The sequence below is a fragment of the Saccoglossus kowalevskii genome, chromosome 16 (genome assembly GCF_978046115.1).
Source record: "Saccoglossus kowalevskii chromosome 16, keSacKowa6.1, whole genome shotgun sequence".
NCBI classification, from domain to species: Eukaryota; Metazoa; Hemichordata; class Enteropneusta; family Harrimaniidae; genus Saccoglossus; species Saccoglossus kowalevskii.
Window position 1 is genome coordinate 14,126,120 of NC_140656.1, and position 27,660 is coordinate 14,153,779.

A 27,660-nucleotide genomic window follows, 5' to 3' on the forward strand; every position below is an offset into this window, starting at 1 on the left:
TAGGTTTTAGTTTCAGTTAGTATAGATTCAGTTAGTGGCGAAATTTCAAATTTAAATAACGTTAATGCAATAATTATTCGCTGGATTTTAATTTCGCTATTTGTTCTAAAATTCTCTAACTAAAATCTACATGAACACGTAAATTAACAATAAAACTAATCGTTTTCTTGACACATTCGTGAACCTAAAAAACAGTAAATATGCTCAAAACATCAAAATATTGAAATTAAATGTCAGTGATAACAAATGATTTTACAGTGCTTACGTATCGCCGAGAAAGTTAAAAAAATCGTTCATTTTGTTGTCAACTAACATACCGGAAAATAAATTTGCATAACAATGCGTTTGAACATGTTGCTATTTTTATGATATCTACCTCGACCTTCTCCCCACGCCACAAAAACATTAATACGTTTGTTAGGAAATTTACGTGCATTAAATGGCGTTCGCTATGTTAAGGAATCAAAAAAATGTATTTGCGCTAAAGTACGTTCAAGGTCTTCACTTCCTCATAGCATAAACACGGTTTTCATCCTCGCTTACTAAAAGTAAAATATGTTTGGGATCGCAATCACCGTTAGTAGCTATCTGGTAGAAAACCCTTGGTTATTCGTGGTTTTCGTCGCCCGAGAAATTCTCTTCCCAAGGTTTGGTTCCCCGGGCGCCTTTAATAAATAACCCATCTAACCGCTAGGCTGATCAATGATATACACAAACAATCATGGAAGAGTTTACAAAAATCGTTTGTTTTTTTTTGTTTTTTTTTTTGTTTTTTTTGTTCTTTTCTCGATTAGAATGGCATTCACGCCAGATGTTGGTTCCACGAGCGGCTCTAATGAATATCTCGTCTAACCGCTAGGCCGAGTCATATCAGTCATGGAAGATTGTAGTGTTTGAAATTACTGCCCGCCCGTATTTCCGACACGGGTAACTATTAAGTCGGGCTGATGAAGATTTCAAGTTACTAGCCCCGTGGTCGGGTAGATTTGTTGAAGAAAATAATATATTACTATTTACAAAAATCACAAATTGTCTAGGGATGTACGATTATTGTCAAAATTATGTAAGTCTGATGCGATCGTATTTACACATGCAACACTACGTTATTTAGCCAACTTTCACACTTTCACAACTTATGTGTGATTACAGTGAACACTCACAATATACAAGACCTTTTCAGTGCTGAATTATGAATCCGATTTTTCTTACTTGAATGAAAGTCACTGCAGTGACGCTGATTGAATGAAATATAGTGAAAGGATTGAAAGGAAATACAAAATTGAAAACATAAGCAGGGCTGGTGAATTTTTCATATTAATATCAAGTTGATGCACGCCACATTACTCTCTATTGAGACACTGTCTTTATCCAAGCAAACCTTCTCCAATCAGTCAAGTTTGTTTCATCATTTTAGGTAAGGTGCCATTCTTTATAACATACAAGTTTTTACTTTCGTCATAACATTTGTGAACGTTTCTGGATATATGTCAAATATCCCACCCAAAATGGCTTCTGTGAATTTGTTGATCTCACCATGTTCACCAGACTGCGAACGAAATGCCCAAAGTAACACCCTTTGAGGCGTTAGCACAGGATACAAGCTATTACTTTAAGTCATGTACTTCGGGAAATTCTCACATTATCCCATCCCAAAATAATCACATAAATACGTTGATTTGCTTATTTGTCATTCTTTTGATAATGTATATGATTTAATGTGCGACAGCATAAAAACACTTTGTTTTCCTCAATCGAACAAAAACAACCACATTTCGCACCGAAAATGTCACAATTTCAAAGGGGAAATCATTCTAAGCTAATAGTTATCAAAACTCAACTGCCCGTCAGTATGACAATTTCATCAGTTACATACTTCGTATATACTTCTCCAACTTCAGCTCCAGATAATTCTTTGGATTCATTGCATCCCACAGAATGTAATCGAAAAAAGTCTGGAAAACGCTAATTGTTATCTCTTAAAGTAAAAAAAATAACATGCTCAATATACTCATATAAATTAATTATATTAACAAGTCATATGGATAAAAGTTCGAAATTGTGAATAAATATTTAGTAAATTGCAGTTGAATTAGCGTAATGTTACTCGAAGCATGTAGAGGTCATAGGTATACTCAAGAAGTTACTTGTGCAAAGGATATCAATTTTGAAACATGAAATAGACGTTAATTCGGCTCGATTTTAAATCACTCATGCAGCGATGCGGTTAGGTGTTTGACCATGTCTGAAGTAAAGCACAAACGATCGTGTTTAGCACTTGCACGTGAGACTGCCTGAGTAAACCAGGTGTAATTTTTTTGGGGTTTCATCACGGACATGGAAAAGATCTTAGGCAACGTTCGTTTATTATTTGTTACTGTGATGTCAATCATGTATAGTAGAGAATCGTGGAATTTTGGTATTTATTTAAATTAATGGAATGTTTTCAAATTCTCTCTGCTTTTAAATTCACAAGTTGTTGATGCCGTCGGTAAGTAGTGGTTGCTAAGCTGTTAACACGCCGCGCAAAGTTGTTCAAGTGATTGAAAAGTTGTGCAAAGTAGTTGCAAAGTTGGTAGATGTATTTCTATATTTATCCTAAGTTGTTAGCATGTAGAACCGCGCGGTTGTAAAGTCAACAAATTAATAAAGGCCAGATGAAAGCAGCTTATATTAGCAGATTGTCACATGAGCTGTCTGTAAAATGTTAGAAAACAGCGGGCAAAGTTGAAAAAAGAATGAAAAGTGGGCGGAGTCGCTTGTATATTTGGCTTAAGTCATTGTCACGCCAACCTCGCAGTTAAATTTTGAAAACATTATGTGAATATATAGAAAATACACCATATATAAGCAGATTATCACAACAGCGAACCAAAAAATCGAAGACAAACAGAGTACAAAGTTGTGAAAAGCGAATGCAAAGTTGGTGGATTAATTTGGGATTGCGACCTATGCTATAATGGTAACAAGTCCCATGGATAAAAGTGTGAAATTGTGAATAAACATTTTAGTAAATTGCCGTTAAATTAGCGTAATGTTACTCGAATCATGTGGAGGTCAAAGGTCAATTCAAGAAGTTACTTGTGCAAAGGATATCAATTATGAAACATTTCCGAACATGAAATAGACGTTAATTCGGTTCAATTTCAAAATCACTCATGCAGCGGTGTGGTAAGGTGTTTGACCAATGTCTCAAGTAAAATACTTTCGAGCATGGTTAGCACTTGCATGGGAGACTGCTTGAGAAAACCAGAAGTATTTTTTTTTCATCAGACACATGAAAAATATCTTAGGCAACGTTCGTCCGTTCTTTGTTACTGTTATGTCAATCAGTGGTGTGGTTAGGTGTTTGACCAATCTTTCAAGTAAAGCACAATCCAGCGTGGTTAGCACTTGCATGGGAGACTGCTTGAGAAAACCAGATGTATTTTTTTTTCATCAGACACATGAAAAATATCTTAGACAACGTTCGTCCATTCTTTGTTACTGTTATGTCAATCAGTGGCGTGGTTAGGTGTTTGGCCAATGTTTCAAGTAAAGCACAATCCAGCATGGTTAGCACTTGCATAGGAAACTGCCTGAGAAAACCAGATGTATTTTTTTTTTCATCAGACACATGAAAAAGATCTTAGGCAACATTCGACCATTCTCTGTTACTGTTATGTCAATCATATAAGTAGAGAGTCATTGAATTTTGGTATTTTTTTTTTAATTTATGCAATGTTTTCAAATTCCCTCTACTTCTCAATTCACAAGTTGTTGATGCTGTCGGTACTTAGTGGTCGCTAAGCTGTTAACACGCCGTGCAAAGTTATTCAAAGTGATTGCAAAGTTGTGCAAAGTTGGTAGATGTATTTGTATATTTATCATAAGTTCTTAGCATGTAGAACTGCACGCTTTTAAAGTGCCTGTGAAATGGCTGCTATTTTCACGCCTACAATTATCAATTGATACATAAATATTATTAATTTTTATGTTTCTAAGCATGAATTATTTTTTTAAGTGAAAAAATGTGTTTTAAACTCAGTCTACGGCATCTTTATTTTTGTGTATTTTAAAACTAGGCTCCTCATTAGCTTCTCATTTCCATACAGAAATTCCCCTTGTGACGTCAGAAGGCGAAGTCGCATGGCAGCTTGCATTTCCGATACGTGTAAATAAGGCAAATTTCTTGTGCAGTTCTCTCGTCTTTGACTATATTGTCACTTATGTACTTGTTCGTCGAGGAAGAATGGACCATAATGAACACATAGTATAAATTGTGGTTGCATGGGGTTGAGTTAGATGCGAAATATGTCCATTCTGGTGTAGCTGGTCACCGTGATCGTCACCGACACCGGCGCACGTTTGTACACTGTTGCTGGACAAAATAGAATTTGACGTCGGAATTATCTCGTTATTTAGCAGGTTACTAGGCACGTCACTACACTATTTTATTTCATCGATCGTCTGAGTAAAACTTTCAAAATTAAAATAAAAGAGAACATATTTTGACATTCTAAACCTTAGACTATAGTGATCACTATAAAATAATTTAAAAAACGACAAATCACAGTTACTAAATAAATGACAGCCGCGTGGAAATATATTGACATTTTGTTGAAATAGGTGAACGCGTCGGGTCACGGCGAGGGCAAGTGCGTTAAAAGCGGCGTTTAATTGGATAACAAAAATAATCGAGATCGACACACATACAGATAAATTCAGAGTGGATTCGAGTTAGCTTGATCCATGGCGTGATTGTCATAATTATAACATCGTATTAAAACTTTACTTGGTGGAAACACATTGACCAAACCCGGATTCTTATTTCATAAATTATTACGCAGATCAAGCTGTAAGCATGGAGGTAAAAAAGAACAGAGGTGTGAATTCGACATTCAACACCAATCACCAAACAATTCAGAAACTTTTAGCCTTCGCAAATGAAAACAGTTAGCAGTGTGTAAGGGATGTGTAATTTCTTGTTTGTCCGACGCTTCGTTTTCGTGTCACTGTCAAAATTATTGCTACCTTTTACTTAACAGTGACTAAATGGTCTCTATAAAAAAAGTCAACTGATTTGAAACACTTGCCGGACGAAAGAAAGATCTTAGGCAACGTTCGTTCATTATTTGTTACTGTGATGTCAATCATGTATAGTAGAGAATCGTGAAATTTTGGTATTTATTTGAATTAATGGAATGTTTTCAAATTCTCTCTGCTTTTAAATTCACAAGTTGTTGATGCCGTCGGTAAGTAGTGGTTGCTAAGCTGTTAACACGCCGTGCAAAGTTGTTCAAGTGATTGAAAAGTTGTGCAAAATGTTTGCAAAGTTGGTAGATGTATTTCTATATTTATCCTAAGTTGTTAGCATGTAGAACCGCACGGTTGTAAAATCAACAAATTAATAAAGGCCAGATGAAAGCAGCCTATATTAGCAGATTGGCACATGAGCTGACTGTAAAATGTTAGAAAACAGCGGGCAAAGTTGAAAAAAGAAATAAAAGTGGGCGGAGTCGCTTGTATATTTGGCTTAAGTCATTGTCACGCCAACCTCGCAGTTAAATTTTGAAAACATTAAGTGAATATCTAGAAAATACCCCATATATAAGCAGATTATCACAAAAGCGAACCAAAAAATCGAAGACAAACAGCGTACAAAGTTGTGAAAAGCGAATGCAAAGTTGGTAGATTAATTATGGATAAAAGTTCGAAATTGTGAATAAATATTTAGTAAATTGCCGTTAAATTAGCGAAATGTTACTCGAAGCATGTAGAGGTCATAGGTCAATTCAAGAAGTTACTTGTGCAAAAGATATCAATTTTGAAACATGAAATAGACGTTAATTCGGTTGAATTTCAAATCTCTCATGCAGCGGTGTGGTTAGGTGTTTGACCAATGTCTGAAGTAAAGCACAATCGAGCGTGTTTAGCACTTCCATGGGAGACTGCCTGAGTAAACCAGATGTAATTTTGTTTTTGTTTCATCACACACATGAAAAGATCTCAGGCAACGTTCGTTCATTCTTTGTTACTGTGATGTCAATCGTGTAAGTAGAGAAACGTGGAATGTTGGTATTTTTTTAAATTTATGGAATGATTTCAAATTCCCTCTACTTTTCAATTCGCAAGTTGTTGATGCTGTCTGTACTTAAAGTGGTTGCATAGTGGTTGCAAAGTTGGTAGATGTATTTGTATATTCATCCTAAGTTGTTAGCATATAGAACCGCACGGTTGTAAAGTCGAAAAAAATAAATAAAAGCCAGATGAAAACAGCCTATATTAGCAGATTGTCACATGAGCTGGCTGTAAAATGTAAAAAAAAAACAGCGGGCAAAGTTGAAAAACGATTGAAAAGTTGGCGGAGTCGCTTGTGTTCAAATAAACGAACAGACACCATATTTTAATAGATTTATGATCACATATATCGTGTAATTAATTAAAAATGCTAGAAGTAAACCATATTGGCCCTAATTAGTATAAATAATGAATATGAATAGATCTTTGTCACAAATAGTGAGTTAATTCTATTCTTACCTGTATCATATTTAAATAACAAAACTGTATAAGATTTTTATCCAAATATCCGCCGTCAAAATAGCCGTCATCTTGGATTTGTTGAAACAAATTCATCCAGAATTTTACGTTTTCCTTGCAAAGAATGCTCTAGAAGAATTCTATACGTAAAATGTAAAAAAAAAACAGCGGGCAAAGTTGAAAAACGATTGAAAAGTTGGCGGAGTCGCTTGTGTTCAAATAAACGAACAGACACCATATTTTAATAGATTTATGATCACATATATCGTGTAATTAATTCAAAATGCTAGAAGTAAACCATATTGGCCCTAATTAGTATAACTAATGAATATGAATAGATCTTTGTCACAAATAGTGAGTTAATTCTATTCTTACCTGTATCATATTTAAATAACAAAACTGTATAAGATTTTTATCCAAATATCCGCCGTCAAATTAGCCGTCATCTTGGATTTGTTGAAACAAATTCATCCAGAATTGTACGTTTTCCTTGCAAAGAATGCTCTAGAAGAATTCTATATGTTGATTACTTGTACTAGTACCATACATAAAAGCAGTGTCGGGCGAATTGTCATCATTTCCTCGCAGGAATCTCTGCATCTGGTCTACATGCCCATTTTCTGTTCCTTTGTCACCACAGACAACTCTCGGGCATCCTCCATTTGTTATTACAGCATCCATATAGTAGCCAGCAACTACTCTAGGATCATTGTTCGTCGTATACGCCTCCATCCACGTGATGTACCGTGAATATCCGTCAACAGCCCCATGTATGGCTATTCCATAGTGTTTCAATTTATCGTACCCGTCTAGGTGCCATATGTAGTTCGGACCAGATGCGCGATATTGCCGACGTCTTAAGCGTCTTTTGCGACGGAGATTTACCCTCTCTGGATTAAGAATAAGAAGGAGAAGTCTCACCGTTTCTCTGTCAATAACGATTCCATGTTGGGTGCATTTCTGGTGCATCCACCTGTACCCATGCAGTTGTCCTGAACCTCTCAATTCCCTTTCAATAAAGTTAGCAACATGGAGTATATCGCTTTTGAACTTGCGTCTGTACAGTCCGAAACCATTTAACAGGCGTTTCAGGTGTCTTAAACTAATTATAAATCCATGCTGTAGTTCTAGTATACTTTTAATCTCCACATTGCTTTACCCGGGTAAGAAATAATGAACCAGAAGGCGAGCCTTTTCAGCCATATATGTAGTTACGCTGCATGGATACGAGAGCAAGACTAAAACGGAGCTAAATAAAATGTTAGCGAACTCTGCTACATTGTAATAACGAGATACAATTTTATTTATCTCGAAATACGAACTTCGCTACATCGTAATAACGATATAAAATTGTATTTTTCTCGAAATACGAACTTCGCTACATCGTAATAACCAGATACAATTTAATTTATCTCGAAATACGAACTTCGCTACATCGTAATAACGAGAATTTTTTTTTTCTCGAAATACGAACTTCGCTACATCGTAATGACGAAATAATATTTGGTATTGTTTTACAAAGCGTGGCCTTTAATGAGGCTTCAAGCTTCCGTAATTATGCGCGTGAGCGTCCTCTAATGATAAAAAATGGCTGTCCCCAGGGTTTGAGCGGACCTAACGTTTTGGATTTCGACATTCCCTCGATATATTCCTGGTAGGAAAATATGTATAATACGATTATTGCAAAGTATGCTCGTAATAACCTTATAATATCGCGAATCGGAGGTGTTAACGCGAAATCGCCTGTGACTTCGATATCACCCCAAATTTCGCAAAACTATTTTTTCCTATGTTTTTAATTATCACCACAGCCCAGCCAGTTTACACGTACGTATGTGAATTCAATGGTTGTTTTTTTGTTTATTAAGGATTGCTATTACGACAATGAATATATGATTGAAAACCTTTGTCACCACAAACCTACCACCCCACAGTGGAAAATAGTGATAACTGCGTTAATTACCAGTTTACACTGGTATTTGTATTTCATGGTTTATCTACTAGTATCTTCTTGTTCGGTGCAAAACGTATTACAGTGCTCTCTGAACAGTTCAGTGCTGTATGATGCATGCAGAGTCAAGTTCCGAACTTAAATGCTTAAATCTAGTGACAATGTTGAAATTTGACTGATTGCATAACTCGTGAAGCTAAAAGGCCGGCAGTCGTCATTCCGCGTCCTGTTCGATAAGGGACTCATAGCGACGTATACAACGCGTGTAAAATACATTGTTAATTTACATGAAATTCGAACATGCGCTGCGCGACGACCACCGCGCTTAAAGCATGATCAGCTTTGTATATGACTGGTACGCTATGTCGTCGCTTTGAAGGAATTCTGCGTTGTTATGAGCCCCTCTCAAGGCAAGACAAATCTGATGAAGGTTATTGAGTATCAGATTATATAGGGGTTTAGCATTACTTCACTAACAATAACTGTTTGAGATTCAGTGACTTTGTAGATGACAGTGAGTGAAGACCCCCTTATCCTATATTGTGATTACTACTTGGTTTTAAAACGAGAGGGTTGTCACCTGCGCACACGCGGGAATAATGTCCCAAGCGATGATAACTACTCTCCACGAAAGATGGCGCTTCTTCAAATCACCTCTGCCAAAGCTTGATTATGCATTTATGCAAATCAAAGGTCATTGGTAGGGTAAAACCCAAACTATATTTAAATATAGCGGAGTTTACGGAAACTTTAAAACGTATTCTGAATGAATACAATTCTGACGTGGAATAAAAACCAAATCAGATGGAAGTTAATATGGAAAGTCGTCACCTGCGTATTGATATGTAGCAAATCATAGCGTGAAAAGTCGAGTGTGGCATAGCCTGCCTGCGCTAAGAACTATGGGCTCATGGATAGACGTGTGTTTGTAAACAATTACTTGTACACACTATGGCCATCTGACGCATGCGCGGGTGACGACTCCCCTGCTTCAAATAAACAAATGTATTCCATGTTTATTAGTGAATATTTCAGTGAATATATAACAGAATAATATAATGCGTTACGGCGTTGTAATCTGAGCATGCTATATACGGTGCTATACAGCTCCGACAAAGACAAACTGTAAATACCAATTTTATTTGTAAAGGTTACTTATACCATGCTTATAGGTTATCTGAACCTTGAGCGTTAACCAAATCAGAAATAATTATTTAGACGTACAGCATGTTTAACATGTACCTTTTCTACAATTTACTAAGTTATGCAATTGTAAGAATGTTTTTTACTAGCTTTATTGTGTGCTTATGTAATATTGCTGATACACTTTTATAATTGCACATTATGGTAAAGTTAATGTTGAGGCAGCAAATTTCATAGCGCAGAATACCTAGACGGTTTTTTATAGTTTTAAAGTTTTGGAGCTTTGTCAACTAAAAAAAACGATCCGAAATTTGTTTACGTGTCTCTTTGATTAACAAGATAACCTTATTGATATGGAAATGAGTTGCTGGCCTCAGTGCGGTGCTGGGGTGTGCGACTTCCTATCCTGGCTCTCTGTTTACTTACATCAAGTGCGATGAAACGTAGACGTATCCAGCATGCCGGGGGAGTGAAAAAAAAAACACAAAACAAAAGAAAACACACACATACCCATAATATACAGTTGTAAATGAAAATAAACTTGAAATAAACTTTTATATTTCAAACATGGCCATATTTTTTTACGTAGAAGGAATAGAAGGCCCTATAGTGCGACTTAATTTTCACGCAAAACAAGGTCACAATTTATTTTGTTCTCTTTTGTGCATAAATTTCAATGTTTTCAAGCACTTTTTTCTTCATGGGCATTTTAATACTGGAGTAAACAATTTAACGATCAGTGTGACATATTGCCAGCTGATAGCATTGCGATGCAATGGGGGACACAACTTGTGTTGCTATTATCGAAACCTGTCTTTCAAGCGTCAAAATACACAAACGTAAAAATCACCAAATCATTAGAAACAAGCAGCCTGTCGGCTGAGATAGCTCCGCTGTTAGCGATGCACATAGCAATTAAAGAACAGAAGATATCATTAGAAAATGAACAAATCTGAAAGAGGTCCACATGTAGTACCTATATGTATAATATATCAAAGTAATTGGACTTGCGGTTTTCAACAAGAAGTCGAAAATATCACTTTTTACCAAAAATTACAAAAATATTCAACAAAATTAGAGAATTAAAGATATCATCATGAAATGAACAAATCTGAGAGAGGTCCACATGTAGTACCTATATATGTAATATCAAAGCAATTGAACTTGCGGTTTTCAACAAGGACGTCGAAAATATCTCTTTTTACCAAAAATGACAAAAATATTCACCAAAATTAGAGAATTGAAGATATCATTATGAAATGAATAAATCTGAGAGAGGTCCACATGTAGTACCTATATATGTAATATCAAAGCAATTGGACTTGCGGTTTTTAACAAGAAGTTGAAAATATCACTTTTTACCAAAAATGACAAAAATATTCACCAAAATTAGAGAATTGAAGATATAATCATGAAATGAACAAATCTGAGAGAGGTCTACCCAAGGTACATATACACCAAGTATCAAAGCATTCAGGCTTGTAGTTTTCAAGAAGAAGTCGAAAAAATAAAACCTTGACACGGACGACGACGGACAATCACTCATATGATAAGCTCCGCTCGACAAAGTCGACAGCGGAGTTAAAAACAATTTAAAATTACACCGAAATGACAACGGGATGTTGTTTTTAGACATCGCAGGAAATCGTGTACTACCATTCTGGTTACCTCTTCGGAAACTCCTTGCCACCTAGCATGTACCGGTCGCGATATAACAAAGCACTGAGGTACTAAGCCAAACCACCAAATGGCGATCGCTATATTTATTACTCTAATGAATATCTCATCGGCTTTATGTAATCCGTTATGTTCCTCCCTTAGTGGCATTGATAACACGACATCGTGACAGTTTTCATGTAATGTTGTGACTTCCCTCAAATTGTAATTATATTTATTTTATTTTGTCCGTGACGATTGAACATCAGTAACCGTCGGTGTGTGGATTTTGGCATTTGGTCGTGATGCGATAGCCATTTTTGTGGACGATAACGTCACTTATATAAAAACGGCCATTATCTCCATTCGAGTTTTCTGGTTGGTCAGAGATTGAAACATAATTAGATCTCGAAGTTTTTGTCAGTTTGTCTTGAAATTTTCACACTATTTCGACGATTTCTTTATGAACAAATAGAGGCCTGGCACCCGAAACATCCTGCTTGACAACTTTGTAATATGAAAATAAAATAGACTATTTAAACGCCTGGACCCGGATTTGTCAATTAACAACTGACAAACTTACTGTGAAAGTTTCATGTGAGAGATATTCAGAATTGAACATCCCTGACAAAATGAAAAACACAAGTAGAGGTAATGGCTAATTTGGATAACCATTCACTCGGGAAGAATATTGCTAATTATCATAATTAAAATGGCTGTAACAGTTCCAAATTTAAACCTATTATCGTTTTAGTGAAAGTGAATTATAGTGCATAATATGGAGATTCCGCCATCACTTTTTTGGTTTTTTTTTATTTACAGCCTTGCTAAATCTTGCTAGGCTTTAGAAAGAGAGAATGTTTGTACCCGTTTTCTATTCAAAAATATTTTTAAGTTTTAACAGTCTCTAGCAAAAAAACAAATCACTCCAAGTGCCCACGAATCTACATCTATACCTTAAATAGCTACCAAAAATAGGTGCAGGTGTTGTAAATTGATGTTGTCTTGTTTCTTAAATCAATAATAGATGGCAACTACCATTATTTTACACATGCATGTACAATATGGATTCATGACATACATCAAATGTGCAAGTGCAAATGACTTGTTTTATAAATATGACTATTATTGCACATAATAAACTGTTCATATCTTCATTGTTCTTCTCTTCAATTCTCTCCATAGCAGCTCTCTTTCTCGTTTAGCACCCGCTAGGACGGCTCGATTTTCTGATGCCCGTCTTGACAAGTATGGCATCACCTGATCCACTGTTCCCACTGGCAGTGACTTGTATGCTAAATACCCTGACTGACCTGATAAGACACAGTAATTGATATGAGTATAATAGTTATGCGAGCAGGAACACAAAATAAACACCAATTATTCGTGACTTATGTAAGGTTCATCGAGGACAATTACGATAATGTGAATTGAACTTGTACATAAATGAGAATATCACTTGTATTGGTACTTTACCTAAGGCATATGATACTTGATCACACATTCCTAACAACTGGCCAAAACAAACTGTGCCATCCGTCTTATCAATACCAAGTTCTGTCATCCTGTAAACGAGTAGTTGTTAAGTTATATATAATATTATTGTATGGTACCATAAGTTACAGCATGTCGTGGGATTGTTAAGCGGGGATATGTGTCTAACCATAACACGATGTGCGAATTCTAAGCGAATAATTTCCTACTATGTTCACTATTCGGCCAGTTCTATGCTTCCTATACCAATCAGTTGGATCGGAAATGTGGATGTGTTCTTACTTGTTTACGGCCAGAGTAAGACTTTCTTCATTGTGGGTTGCTACAATCATACTGTATTTTCTGTCATGTGTTTTGATTAAATTTAACATCATGGTCAAGCTCTTATTATACATTATATTTGTAGCTTCATAATCCTGGTTGATCGGATCTGGTAGGTATATAATAAAACGAAAATATATATATTCGGTAGTCAATCAATGGAGTTAATTAAACTTCAGACTACTTATTATAAACTATTTTTATTCATTGATTTGTCTACACAAACAGAATATATGCACATACAGTTTCAATCCATTTGAGCAGACCGTTTCGACACAGAAAAAAAAACAGGTCTGGGTGTTCGCGATATGCATTATGGCAAGTTTAGTTTCAATCCAGCCAATGGTTATTGGGATATCATTGGAACAAGATTTTAAACAGACATACCAGGTCTATTTCACCAATATGGAAATTACTTTCAGTATTTTAAGATTGCCACGAACACTGTCACACAAGGACACCAAAATGATACAAGCATTGTAGTAATACGGATGAGTTAAAATGCTATCCAATGTCGTAATATCAAACGACACACATAGCATGGATAGAGGAACTAGTTGAAACAAGCAATACATATTTGTACATACAAATTATGTAAATTTCATGGTTAACATGACCTGGTACTATTTTCATTAGTGTAACAAACAACAATCACAAAAGTCAGTTAGTGGGCGATGGATTGACTACCCGGTTGGCTTAAAAGTCGGATGTTTACCTTCATATCCCATTTCTTTGGATCGTAATCTTTCTGTGTCATTGTATGCACCTCTAACCAATTTTACACCAAATGTGAAACCTAATTTCTCGGCCATCGCAATATCTCTGCAGATGTTGGAATGTGCAGCCTGTTAATATGAAATCAGAAAGTGTATGTGTGGTTACGTTATGGTGTGTTTCAGGACGCTTAAATTATGTCAATCTGCGCATGGGAACAGCGCCCTCGCGCAGACAAAACTTACAGTTTTGCCGCTTGAGAGCGCCCTACGCAAGCCAGATTGACATGAACTGGGGTAACTGGTATCACAACGAATCAAATTGTCATATATATATGATTTATATGTAATCTGCCGACATTTCCCAATAACCCAGTATCTTATTAGCACTCGCACCTGGCTTGAACAAGGTATTTTGTATTTTGAAATATTATTTTCGGCAGTTAAAAACATGTGTGCATGTTTTGTTTCTTTCCTTGTTATATATATAATGCAAATTAAATTTAATGAAATATGCTTGCTTTACATTACCAAACTGTTTTCATTTATATAATATAATTTCTATTATTTCGAGCAAGGGTAAGGTACTGTACCGGGACATAGACGATCCATAGACGCCCATGCAGTGACAAGAATAGATCGTCAGGCCCCTGTGGCCAATGTGACACATTGTCTGACAATACACTTCAAAACAAACTTTAACTGAAGTTCAAGGTCAGCTAACAAATGTTTACAGGTACATTTGGCTAGAAAGTCAGGTCGGGACAGTATATCAGTGACAGGAAACTGCATGTGACTTACTCTGGAATTTAGTGTTGCGCATTTGCATAAGCAACGTGTATCAATGAGCTTACCTTGAGATACGTTTGATATGTGTTCCATATCAAAGGTTTGGTCTGGTTGTATTTATACATTAGTGCTAAGCATAACAGAGTTATTCCCATATTAAGGTTTATATACTCTGCGTCTATCTGCAGCGTTGTATTATTATCTACAGCATACTGTCAATGAACAACAAATCAATAATCTTATGATAAAATATAGATGAAACGTATTTCAATATATGAATGTTTGTTTATGTCCAATCGTTAGAGCGCCATTTATTATTGAAAACCACCTGGACTAATCAATCTCTATACAGGAGAATACAATTAATTACCTGTGAAAGTAGCTGTGATTTTGAACATTTTTTAGTCAAAGATAACCGTAAAGAGATGACCAAATCTCACCGAAGTGTTGTTTTAAACACAATTACATGGACAATAGTGACCCTACACAAGGCTTGATCGGATAAAATACTAACGGTCGAGTAGTCACCATCCGTGAAATCGGTCAAGTAGACAATTATGACGCACACCATTGGCCTTTCAAGAAGGTGAGGTATTTGACGTGATTTTGCCCAAAGGTCACGACAAGCTGTCATCTTGTACTGTAATCTCCGAGGTTCACTTGACAAAACTGGATTTCAATGGATGGCGCCCTCTATAACCTTGATTGCGACATCGGGGAAAAAGGATTAAAAAATACAGCTATTGTCGCTTTAATATATTAAATAACTTAAATATATTAATTACCTGTGCCAGTCTGTCTAAACGGTGTAATGTATTATTTAGATGTTCAAACTCAGTATCAGTTAGTTCAGGAATTCTTTCTATCTGTAAATGCACGAACACAAATTTCAAATAAAATAAGTGATGATAGATAATACATGAAGAAATGGGTGGGTAAACAAAAAATAATCATCATGGCTAGCGAAATTGATTATTCCTATAAGCTGGGCTCATGTACCTTTTTATTGACTTGATTCAGTCCTTTGGCAAAGTTCTGAATACTTATTGGTCCCCCGTCACCGTAGGTATATCCATTCTTCACAATCAGCTCACCAATTTTTATCTGATGAATAATAATATAACATAATCAATAATAGACAAGCGATTGTGTGTCATGATATCACAATGAAAAACGCTAAGTATGTACAGTTCACAATCATAATCTAGCAACATCAATGATCTGTGACAAAAGATGTGAGTACTGATTAATTGCAAACCTACCAACACTTCAGGCCACACCAAAGGACTGACTCGTACTTGCATCAGAATAGGCTTAGTGTTATCACATACTTGTAATGTCTGGTCGACACACCTTTCCATCACTTTGATGTTGTCAGCACATATTATGTCCCTGTCTTCGTCACTGGGAAATAGATTTTAAATATAACAGTATTAGTATATAATTGAAATACTATAATGTTGCAGATACACGAGTCCATGAAGATGTACATCACACGTAGCCATACAAGTACATGGGGTGGAGTTCATTGGTGATGTCCCATCCCATAAATCCAATGATCTGATTGGTCAATGCACTCGATTCGAAATAAGTGTTGTGATTTCATAGTTCATTTGATCAAAGACACTAGTGTCCTTGATTGTATCACTTTACAATACTTATTTGCCGAATAACTATGAATTTGGTAAATATTGTTGTTTCCGCTATATATCGGTAATTTCAGACATTGATCAACGTGCGTTTTGGTAATGACGTCGCATACACTGAACTCGTCATTTCGCTGATTTGTGGTAAAAAGTGTAAAAATCTACTGAAATTGAAGGGTCACTCTTGACACATTGTATTTATAATCATATTTACGTTGAGGAATTGGGGAAAATCACCTGAAAGCATTTGTTTTGGTCACGAACACCCCTTATTTGAATTTGAATTCTCTAGACCCACATAGCTTTCTCCAAAAATAAACGTGGATTGTGTTGTGATGTACTTGGCTTCAACAACTGATGTATGATATATTTTCACACATGAACATCACGACAATAACAATATACTCGTACACACTTAATTATTGAATATTCATATCAGGCGATTAAAATACATAGAACATAATTAACACTTGAGTATTGCAATCTCATGAATATCATTAGAATATTCAGGCCTAATCACTGCATCGTTGTGCTTAAATGAGGCCCACAAATATAAGGATATTGCATACCATACATGCTTACACAAAAATCACAGCTGACAGCGCAATGAATTGTTTCCTTACCGAATTATTAAATTATCAAGTACGTAGTGCTGTATACACATAAGTTTATTATTTCAACTACGTTATTCTGTACACGTCAGCTCTGATACACCATACTCTGTCATGTCAGTATAACAACGAAGAGTTCCTAGGGAATCTTTTTCATAATTATGTATACAATTATCTACACATAATGTATAAAAAAATAGTTTAAATTATATTCTGTTTAATTTCCTTGTTTAATATTTCCGAAATCTCACTTCATTCATTCGTACTTTCGTTCATTCATTCATTTAGCTAGGTAGAAGCACGTTACCTGACATTAGGCCCACCAAAACCATCCTCGAGTGGTATGGATATTATTGGTGCAATACCAGCGAGCTTGAGTCTCTCAACACGCTTCAAAATAGATGGGATGTCATGTCCAGCTACAAACTGTCCGTAGAAAGTAGATTTTAACAGATAATATGATAATTTTTTACCGAGAATCATCTGTGAGATCTTCATTAACTGTAATTGAAACAAGTGGAAATCAGCATCAAGCTTCAGATAAAAAGAAGTTAACAATTTATTTTACTATTTATCGACATAAAATATGAAACAAACGTAAGGCCAGGTTAGTATAATACTACAAATGATCTTAATATTCATGAGGGATTTATGCACAGAAAACTAAACATTTGGACAGCATGCACACTTAAAGTGGAAGTCAAGGCGCTACTTATTTGTGTGTGTTTTTATAAACATACTGATTTAAATTATGAATGTTAAAATTTATTTTATATTCTTATATATGCGTCTATGGCACAGGTATGGAAGTAATTATTTGAGTTGATAAACAACGCACACATATACGTATTATCGGGTACTTTTAAAGATGTATTTTAACCGTATTGTGATTATAATTCATCTGAAAGTACTACAGACGTCACGGTCGTGTCGTGTTTTTGAATTTTCTGTGATCAAACAATTGTTTCTTTTTCACACTCATTGTATATGTCGCACTGGACCCGTGTACACGAAGCGTCGTACCAATTGTGATGCAGTGTAAACGTAGTTCATATTGATATTTTCACAGTTATGTTTTGAAGGAAAGCTTCTCCTGTAGTATATATATATGATTTCAATAGTATTCCTATAAGATTCAAATAGTATTAAATACGACACCATTAGTATTATTATACATAACTCTAATGATATTCCTAATAATCACATATTGCATGCATATGAGGGCACTAGTATACATCTACCCTGTCCCCGCGGGACTGTGGATACCTATTATTTCCATAGGCCACAGGAAGAGGAAAGGAAGAGAAAGTCGATTGTCGACAAATGAAAACACTTTTAAAATCACGTCGAGATGGCCGTGAAAGTTTCTAAAAGTACGTGGATATATCATAAATATTGACACGGCCAAAGTCTGCCCGACCACAGTCCCTCTATCCCCGGTCTAGAAACGGTCATTGTATTAGGTGTGAATTGGTCTCCTTCCCTGGCAAAGGCGCATTGCGGGTGTGGGCAAAGCATTGTCACGTGATCAGTACGTGATTTGACATCGTCCGTGTTATGTATTTTTTTTACAACTTAGTTGTTTATTGTAGAATTCGTACTTTTTCACATAATTTTTTAATCAGGATATCTGTATAAGGTCATATTTTAGCCGACGAGTAGTTCTTTAATTCATCTATTTTACCAGTAACGACACATTTTCGCAACAATTTTTCATACCTTTACCCAGATATTTGTTGTTTTTGATTTTGGGGTGATTGAAATTAACTCAATTTTATTTACCATACTTCTCGGCGCGAAAACAATATTTGTCTTCGATTTTGACATTTTATAATCGAAACATATCATTAAAAATTGGTGGGCTGATTTTTCATTTGTCACACCGCATTTTATTAATGTTAAATTGAGCGACTTTTATGGATGCTTTTTAGATCGTAAATGCAAATGGCGACGTTTGAAATGACAATGTACTCAATTCTGTGCTACAAAAATCATTTATATACAATCATTGAAGCATTGTTATATACTTTTACATAGAATAAAGTCATTAGTTGTTGTATAGTTGACTTGAACTGTTATGAAATCCCCTAGAATCAGAAATATCACAGGTTTTTCGATCGAATACGTTAACATGAACGACGCCATTTTGACAAGATTTTTTCAGCGATGTCAGCCTGTTGGCACGCGAAGTTTTTTCCCTATTAAAACGAGAACATTAACATAATTCCCGATATTAATCTTTGAATTGCAGGAACTGGATGTTTATGAGTTGGTAGGCTGGTGGTGATGCATATCAGGGTTCAAAAAACCCAAATTTCATAGTGATAATTTTGTTTACATGTTTGTTTACGTTGTGGTTGCCCGAATTTTAAGTCAAAGTGAAGTCGTACAATGAGGTATCGCTTTGCATGACGGTAACTTTTGAAGGTATTGTAATCTGTCTGACTTCCTGACTCCCTCGGCCCGCGTGTGAACGGTTTGTTTACCCGCACTGCGGTTCGAGACAAAAGAACGCGAGTCGTTTCCAGACCGGGGATAGAGGGACTGTGGCCCGACATAGACTTAATTCGTCAATATTGACATGGACCTAAATTTGAAGCACAGTCTCTAGAGGGACTGTGTTTGAAGTAATAATTTCTGGGTAATGCGTCGCCTCATATTTATTAGTCAAATATGAGGATTTAAAACCAGGTGGCACAACATCCTGTTTAGTGTACGTAAGGCCTGCTAAAAGCTGTTGTCTGTTGAATGAACAAGATTAAAATTAAGTTTGCTTCCACAATTATTTAGGCCAGCCTACACCGCCCTCTTTTCTTTGGAATGGACGTCGGAAGTGTCTAGCATGGCGGACCTCTACGTGTTGTTTCCCCCTTTTTTTCTTTCTGTCTTTTCGTTGCTAATCTCAAAGAAAGCGTAGTTTGTATAATTAGACTTATGTCTTAAATCGTCATGAAATTCCTTTTTATTTGATTCGGGGATTGGGTCGTGACATTCGGGTTCAGTCAAGCCTAAAAGTTTTGTAAGATTATTTTCCAATATGAAACCCACTAATATCGACACAGCGGGCCACGCGTTGTCATAGGGGGCCTTCTGTGAATCTAAAATCAACAAAGATGCTACAATAGTTTATTTTAGGGATTGTAATCAATGATAATTACGTAAGGAAAACAAGACTGGAATTTAAATATATCAGGATGATGGCATACGACACTACTTTATAGAAATCAAATCCATTTAGTATTTATTATGAGTTATCGTGCACATGAACGGCAAAAAAAGTTCGAATAACAGTTTTTTTTTTAAGTCGATATAGCATCACAAGAAGAAACCGATTGCAACAGCACATAAATAAACGTCGCCGACAACGTTCTGTATTTATTTGTTTCATTACTATATCACCCGACCATGTCTAGCTTCACTCCCCCCCCCCCCCCCCCGTCGCTATGTCATACTACTAGTATGAATCAGTGTGTGTTCTGTTAAGTTCACCGCAAATCTCAGCACGTGCCGATTTTACACACACACGTTTCGGTACATAGCAGGACTGCGGACACATATTGCTAGGCATCTGTTCATCTAAGCTGACAAGAATACCACACATTTTCATGTAAAGATTCACATGCGTACCTCTGCTATCCGGTTAAGGAAGCGAAATTGGAAATTTGTATGTTGTATGCTTTCTATATCGTTGGTCAAAATGCACTGTGCGTGATGCTTCTGTAGGTAATTTCGGTTTATTTTCATGAACCCAGCTATGGGTATACACGTCCTTCATATATTTACATACTAGGTTGAGTGACAGACTGAAACAAAGGATTAATTTGCATACTGATTTGCCTGTCCATGCGATCGCATTCGAAGCACAAATAACAATTCTGGCTATATTTTTAAGGGGGAACCGATACTATAAATAATGGTCAAGATGGCCACCGTATTAGTATGCTAATCCGAACCAAGCAGCTAACATCGTGGCGGGAGCTCCGTGAAATGTGCCATTTACGATGTTTGGAGATCAAGCTGTGGTTCCAAATACATATCCACGGGGGCATGAATATGTACACTAGCGATTACACTCATATGGTTGGGCTTTTGATGTATAAATGTTATTTTCGGTCGAAACGTGCCGCGATCAGTGAAAATCACGAGTTTAAAATGGTGGCTAATGTATGCAAAATGCCTGTCAATCACAGTTTGAGTAAACGAAATATAAATCCCCTAGATATTTATTCAATCTACAAAGCTTGTTGGTTTATAAACAGCCCCGGCAAACAGCATTATCGTTACGTAGTTTGTCTATGTCTAACCATGGAACTTTATAGTTCCATGGTCTATCATGATAGAGGTACTGTAGTGCAATCGTTACGAGCATATTAAATGCCTGCATGAAGCGGGTACCAGCGATGACCGAGTCATCGTAACGAAACAATTACTACTGAATCAATCGCTTTTTTCCTTCTTCTATTTTTTTTTTTTTTTTTTTTTTTTTGCTATAGATCATTTTCAAACTCAAAATATACACGTATAAGCAACGATGACAGGTCGTGAAATTAATTCCGAGAAATGGGTTCGAACTCTTGTAAATGAATCAAGGTGTTACTGTATTGATAATACAGAGTAATATTTGTGAACAAAGTGAAAGTTTATTTTAGATTCATTAAAATTCAATAGACAATAAATTGGAACTTGGAGCGTTCTCCAAAACGGTGTCATAGTCCATGCATAGTCCAACTACTATGTATTACGAGTCTGAGGTCGACGTTGAGCAGCAATGTTCCTTTGGTGACGTCACCAGGAGAATACGTGTATGCAAATGAGTACTAATGAGAAGCCTCGTTGTGAAATTCAAAAAATGATTGGTAGTAGACAGTAACTTGAAACTCCATTTATTTTGTTCTTAGATATATAAAGTAAGATAATATTCACATACCGATGAGTGAATTTTCAACATCGGGGTAGGGGGTAGCAAGAGTTTCACAACGATTAGTAACCATGGTTTCACAAACAAACAGCTGTTCTGAGTTTAATATTTATTTATACATGATAAGAGTAGATTGTAAAGAAGTTACGTAATATGAATTGGCACTGACATTTGATCTCAGTTATTGAACTGAACATGGAGGTACTGAACTGGGTATTTTATGTTATTTTAGTTTATTTTAACCGCTATTATATTTTTGTTATTACTGTTCATGGCTATATTTTCATTTTTTCATCTGTATTTCTATTTGCTTATTTTTATTTCAAATTTTCGGAAGATTCGACCTTCATTTGTAAGTAGCTTTGAAAGTAAAATGAGACTACAGTAGTACACTATTTAAGTATAACTCTATTATCTAAAAATGGACATAAAGCAATACATTGACGGGTACGTACAACACGGGTATTTCAAACATTTGCTATTGACACAGTTGATGTGCTCGAAGTTCATGAATCTGATAACGTGATCCCGACAGATACACGTACGGATACAGATCAATGTGTAATTAATGTGTAATACCTAGATACTTGCAGTAACCCGGCGTCTTTTGCCATTTGACACTCACACAATATTTTATGAAATCGACGCCATAGCAGGTAGTGGACGTGTGCATCGTGCGTGTGTATGCAAAACCACGGTTACGGTTACCGTGGCGAAACGTAGTTGAGCCCTCTATTCAACATCCGGGGGGCTACTTGCATAGAAGTGCAATATTGGTATGTGCCGCCCGACTGGGGTGTCATTTCACGGTATTTTGTTTTGAAGTGAGTGGTCATTTATTCCTCAGCTCCTGAGAGCGAGGTTATTTGTAGATATGTTGGTGATCGCCGCTGTGTCTGCGGAAGTACTATGGGAGATTGCATGATGGGAGTGAAAAGTCTTTTGATCAGTAGGATAATTTTAGAAAAGTGAAAACTTGAGTGACTGTGAAATAAAGGTTGGTTTTAAATATAAAATATTATGGAATCTGGATGAAATAATGAAAGGAAATTGAACGGGTATGAAAGTAAATGTGGCAAGAATGCAAGGTCAGAATCCGGGGGGTCAAAATACGTCACAATACATCCATCATCATCCATCGGCTGTCAACAACTATGGATGCGGTAAAAGTTTTGATTTGCAGTTTGCGTGAATGGCCGGGAAAAAATCATGCCAATTCTGTGCTTCGGTAAGAGTATTTGCTGCTTTTTGTGCAATGGAAATTAATTCAAGTAATGCTGTCATATTTCTCCAGGGTTTCAAGGGTAGTTTTGATTATTAAAAAAGGGAAACTGCTGCTTTATGGAAAAGCAAAAAATGTCAATGTCATTGACTACAGTAATTCTAAATCGATGTTGGTTTTAATTGGTGTTGCCTTGTGTAGAAGTAATAACATTACGATGTTTTTGAGTTTAATAGTAAATTATTAATATTAAGAAATTAATAGTAAATGGTAGACTCCCTTTTGATTAACATCAACCAGTATAACCTGGTTGACAACAATGAAATTCTAACAACAAGGCAATTAGGTCAAATTAATAAAAATATACAAACATCATTTATATCAACTTGGAAAAGTGAATTACAAAACGACAATTAATCAAACCAAAATGAAATATAAATAAATTAAGAACATACAGAGAATTAGAAAACAATTTTGCTTTTGAAACCTACCTTGTTACCCTGCAAAATATTAAGACTGACAGACACAACGGAATACCCCTTGCTAATAGATTATGTAACCTTTGTGATCAGAATCAAGTAGAAGATGAATATCACCTAATGATGTCATGCAAAAGTTGTACCCCCGATAGAAATGTCTTATTTGAAATGGCAAAAACCAAAATTTGTCACCAAAGACACAATTCATAGCCTTGCTAAACAACAGTGGTCTAACACTCCCTGTAGCAAGGTGTCTAAAGAAGTGTTTTGAAATAAGACAGCAACCCCAGTGACAATTTTTGTTTTGCATTTTTTCTATCTTTTTATTGTATAATAATTTAGTCTTAATATTTTCTTTCTCTGTTACAGTAATGTATTAGCTTAGTTTTGTGTATGTTTTTATTTTATATTATTTATTTAATTTTTTAACCTTTTATTCTTTCTTAAATATTTATAGCCATTGCCAATCCCTCCGGGGAATGTGTGGGTGTTAATAAAATTAATATTATTTAATTAATGACCCCGCACATTATTGATTGGCCTTGGCTAGTTTAAATGGGCGACTAGAAGTATTCGCCGTGACTCAAGACTTTTCATTCGGGTTAATACAACGCTTACATGTTACTGTCAGGAAGGTTTAATGTCTTGTTTGTATTTGCACAATGTGAAACAGGGGTTTATTGCCAAAATGTACTAGTACACGGGTGGTTGTATGCATATTGAACTATACAAAATTTTAATTATGTCACCAAACTATACGTTTTGACGACTCGTATGCAATTGTAAGATTATATTTCTGATATACTCGAAGTGAATCTCAGCTCTGTGCTTTTTATAAATGTTGTGGTTCGGTTAATAATTTCCTGGAAAACTGTGCAGAAAATCACAGACTTTCATTATTTTTTGTTCATAGTTTTTCTAAATTTCAGTTTCTATTGTTCATAATTATTTACAGCAATAACACTTGTTTTCTGTTGTGAAACCATTTCCAGTTATTATGAGTGTGTACATGACAGCTTTCCCCCACACAATAAGACATGTATGGATATGTGCGAGTATGTTTGTTGGGTTAATATGCCACTTCTTTATATCCCACAATGTCTGGTAATTCTAACTAACTACTATTTCGCAAATTTGCGTAGCCTTGCTTCTACTCCCATATTGTCCTTAATAGTGAAGGTTAATGCAGATATATTGTAAATTACACAGAGGTAATACTACAATACATTTCCCTTTACATTCCCTTGTATTACATAACAGTCTTTGAGCTGAGGCAGTTATGGTTCTACATCCATCACCAGTTCTCTTGTCAATAGTTTGGTTTACAAGTGTGTAGCATTTATTTACATTTTCACAGGTCCTTATATATTCAAAGCCAAATACCAGAAAATGCTGAATAAAATGCATCGCCCGGATGCGCTCACTGGTTGCGAAAGTTGTGAGCTGGGTGTTTTTTTTTGCTGAAAACACTTGTGTTTAGTAGTGGGTATATAAACAGAAAAAAAAATATTTAGAAGTGAGTATGGTTTACGATAGGTCGGTTGCACACCTTTACCCACTTAATGTGGAAGTAGCCCCCCCCCCCGGTCAGTTATGTCATGGACCTACCAACACGGAGGTCCATGGTTATGTGGTTAGAGCCATGAAACTAAATTAGTTCACGAACGTTCACGGGCAACACGATTACCGAAAGCAAAGTACATAAAATAAATAAATTGATCAGATAAAACAACATTAGTTTGTTGAAAAAAAATGTCGTGTTCCTATCACATCTGACCGATATTTTCATATTTTAGAAACATTTTGCAAACCTGCAATGACAATATGTATGACTGCAATATTATTACGCATGCTCAGAACCAAACTGAAGCTGGTAGGCAAATTAATAGCATACAACCGACAGTTTCATGTTGATATTGAATCAACGTCGAATCTTCTTTCCGACCCTTCGCGCACGTGATAACTAAGTGACCAAATAACCCGAAACTCTTCAAACATATACAGACATTTTTATTATGATCAATTAACAATGCACTGTAATTTATACGTATCGAATATAATTTATACCAGGGCCGGATCGACCAAACTGTTTTGGGGCCGGAACGTCCAAACCAGGGCCGCATCGTCTTTTTTTTACCAGGGCCGCAACCGACCAGGGCCGGATCGTCCGGACACCGTGACTATGATCTATTTTGGCACAGAACAGCTGAGGCTCCAATGCAACACATATATTTACTACTAGTGACAAATCACTTGATGTATGAGTCTAATACATCATAACGTTTAATAACTAGTGCACGCATCTCGTTCTAAAAATATGCGTGTGTTTTTTATCACATTATCAACTCGTTACATGTCTATATCGTGTCGTCGCCTTAGTTTTATGACAACAGAACTCACCTTTAAACTATTGTCGACAAAGTACGAGTAGGAGCACATTTTCAACACAGCCAACGCCCGAGATATTTCCAAGGTCGTCTTTGTTTTGAATGACTTTTTAGTGTCGCTAAAGTTCAGCTCGGGTTCATTGACTTTTTCATCCGCTGCATGTTTAATGAAGTCCGAATTCTGGTTATTATTGCTGTCAAGTCCGACGGTGCCCGAGGCAGACAGCGGTTTGGAAGCGTGATGGTTGTTTCGTCGGTTTTGCAGTTGCCTCGGATGATATTGACGACATGTACGAAATAATGTGAATCCGTTACGCCCTCCAAATATCCATTGAGGGTGTCGTCTCTTACATATTCTGAGAAGGGAAGATACTACATATACACCACTCATGATACCCCTATTTAGTAGACTTCAGAACCAACGCCGTTGATATAACAAAAAAAAACATGAAGGACGTGTATCAGCTTTGTGTATTCGTTGGTTAAGCTGAGAGCGTGACCTACTTTGACGTCACACGTGCTCCGACACGTGTCGTGGGGGCAAGTACGAGGCACACTGAACGACCGGCATCACACTACTGATAAGATATATCCAGCATTATAATACAATGAACAAACAAGCCAGTCATTCAATACTGAACTTTCCACCGATACAATTACACACAATTTTATACCATACGGGCAGGGTGGCTATGTCCATGGATATGTAGCAGGCGAAAATGTTATCATCCACTATCACCCCACTCGTCCAGTTCATTCCATACACGTATTTTCAAACCCATGTAGACGTTATGAAAAAATCAATTAATTTGGGGTATACCATGGGTATACCATGGAAGGTAATTTACCTTCCAAGGGTATACTGACTATGTCATTCTTGCCGTAACCTTCATATGTAATATTATTATTATTTTTTTACTCCGGCTATTAAAATGATTTGAAATGATTCGTTTTGTGTGTATCTAATTGATTGATCACTGATATATCCGTTCTCAAAGCTCTCCAGCTACTCCAAGATCCCCCGAAAGTCGCCAGGACCGGTGACAGACAATAGGTTAACACCTTTGTTTTGCCCCACGCTAGCCAACTCCCCACACACTAACCATGGAGGTAACGAAGCAATCCTTTGTCTTCTTCTATCACGGTTACAAACCATGGTTAAATTAAATAAACAACAGGAACTCTTCAGAGACCGTGGCGAACGTGGTTCACAACGCTGTTGTGAGCTACATAATCCTCCCTTATTTACAAGCACAACATTCCCGATACTTCCGTGAATTAATCCGCGGCACACCAACCTTCTGGTTCTAAACGCATAGGCAAGTGTACTTCAAGCCGGGCGTACACTCAAATGTGACTCGTGTACGGCAATGATAATGGGTCGCAAAAATACGCCGCGTCCACGGTTAGTTTTTAGTCACCGTGCGTAGATTACTATAAAGCTCCTGTGGGCTGTGATAGAACTTGCCTAATGGGGACGTGCCCCTGAAATGGGTCTCGTTTTTTGGATTTCAGGTATAAGTATCGGTCTAACGTCTTATTTATGGTCAAGATAGGTATAAATATCGGTAATATTTTTTTCCGAATTGGTATACTTATTATGGGTCCGTATATGAGCGAACATCTCCACCTCAGATACTTATGTAAGTACAGTACCTCATGAATGTGATGTAAGTGACAAAGGTGTTTCTATGGTATAGATTTTGCCACTATCCAGGTATAAAACTCCCCCCGGGATACAGCTGCGCATCTGCCGTGATGTCATCGGGAAACCCTACCGAACACAGATTCAAACGCCGTACGGGAGGAAATAA

General features: G+C 36.4%; 1 protein-coding gene across 1 annotated transcript; it reads right to left on the reverse strand.

The window, feature by feature from the left end:
• Nucleotides 1–12,059: 12,059 nt before the first annotated feature.
• On the reverse strand, nt 12,060–26,287 carry LOC100377930 (hydroxyproline dehydrogenase). The gene is made up of 10 exons (XM_002736276.4): nt 25,860–26,287; nt 17,148–17,341; nt 15,846–15,987; nt 15,583–15,687; nt 15,369–15,449; nt 14,649–14,795; nt 13,797–13,926; nt 13,043–13,190; nt 12,743–12,831; nt 12,060–12,579 (listed from the first exon to the last, which is right to left on the reverse strand). The coding sequence occupies exons 1-10, from the start codon at nt 26,235–26,237 to the stop codon at nt 12,413–12,415; spliced, it is 1,581 nt and encodes a 526-aa protein (XP_002736322.2). The 5' UTR covers nt 26,238–26,287; the 3' UTR covers nt 12,060–12,412.
• Nucleotides 26,288–27,660: the final 1,373 nt, after the last annotated feature.

Bases quoted from the DNA above. Each gene is read 5' to 3' on its own strand.
- LOC100377930 (XM_002736276.4), bottom strand. From the start codon at position 26,237: ATGAGTGGTGTATATGTAGTATCTTCCCTTCTCAGAATATGTAAGAGA. The intron at 17,342-25,859 runs GTGAGTTCTGTT...TTTCAATTACAG, and splicing joins TTGTCGACAATAGTTTAAAG to TTAATGAAGATCTCACAGAT. The intron at 15,988-17,147 runs GTAACGTGCTTC...TCTATTTCCCAG, and splicing joins TTTGGTGGGCCTAATGTCAG to TGACGAAGACAGGGACATAA.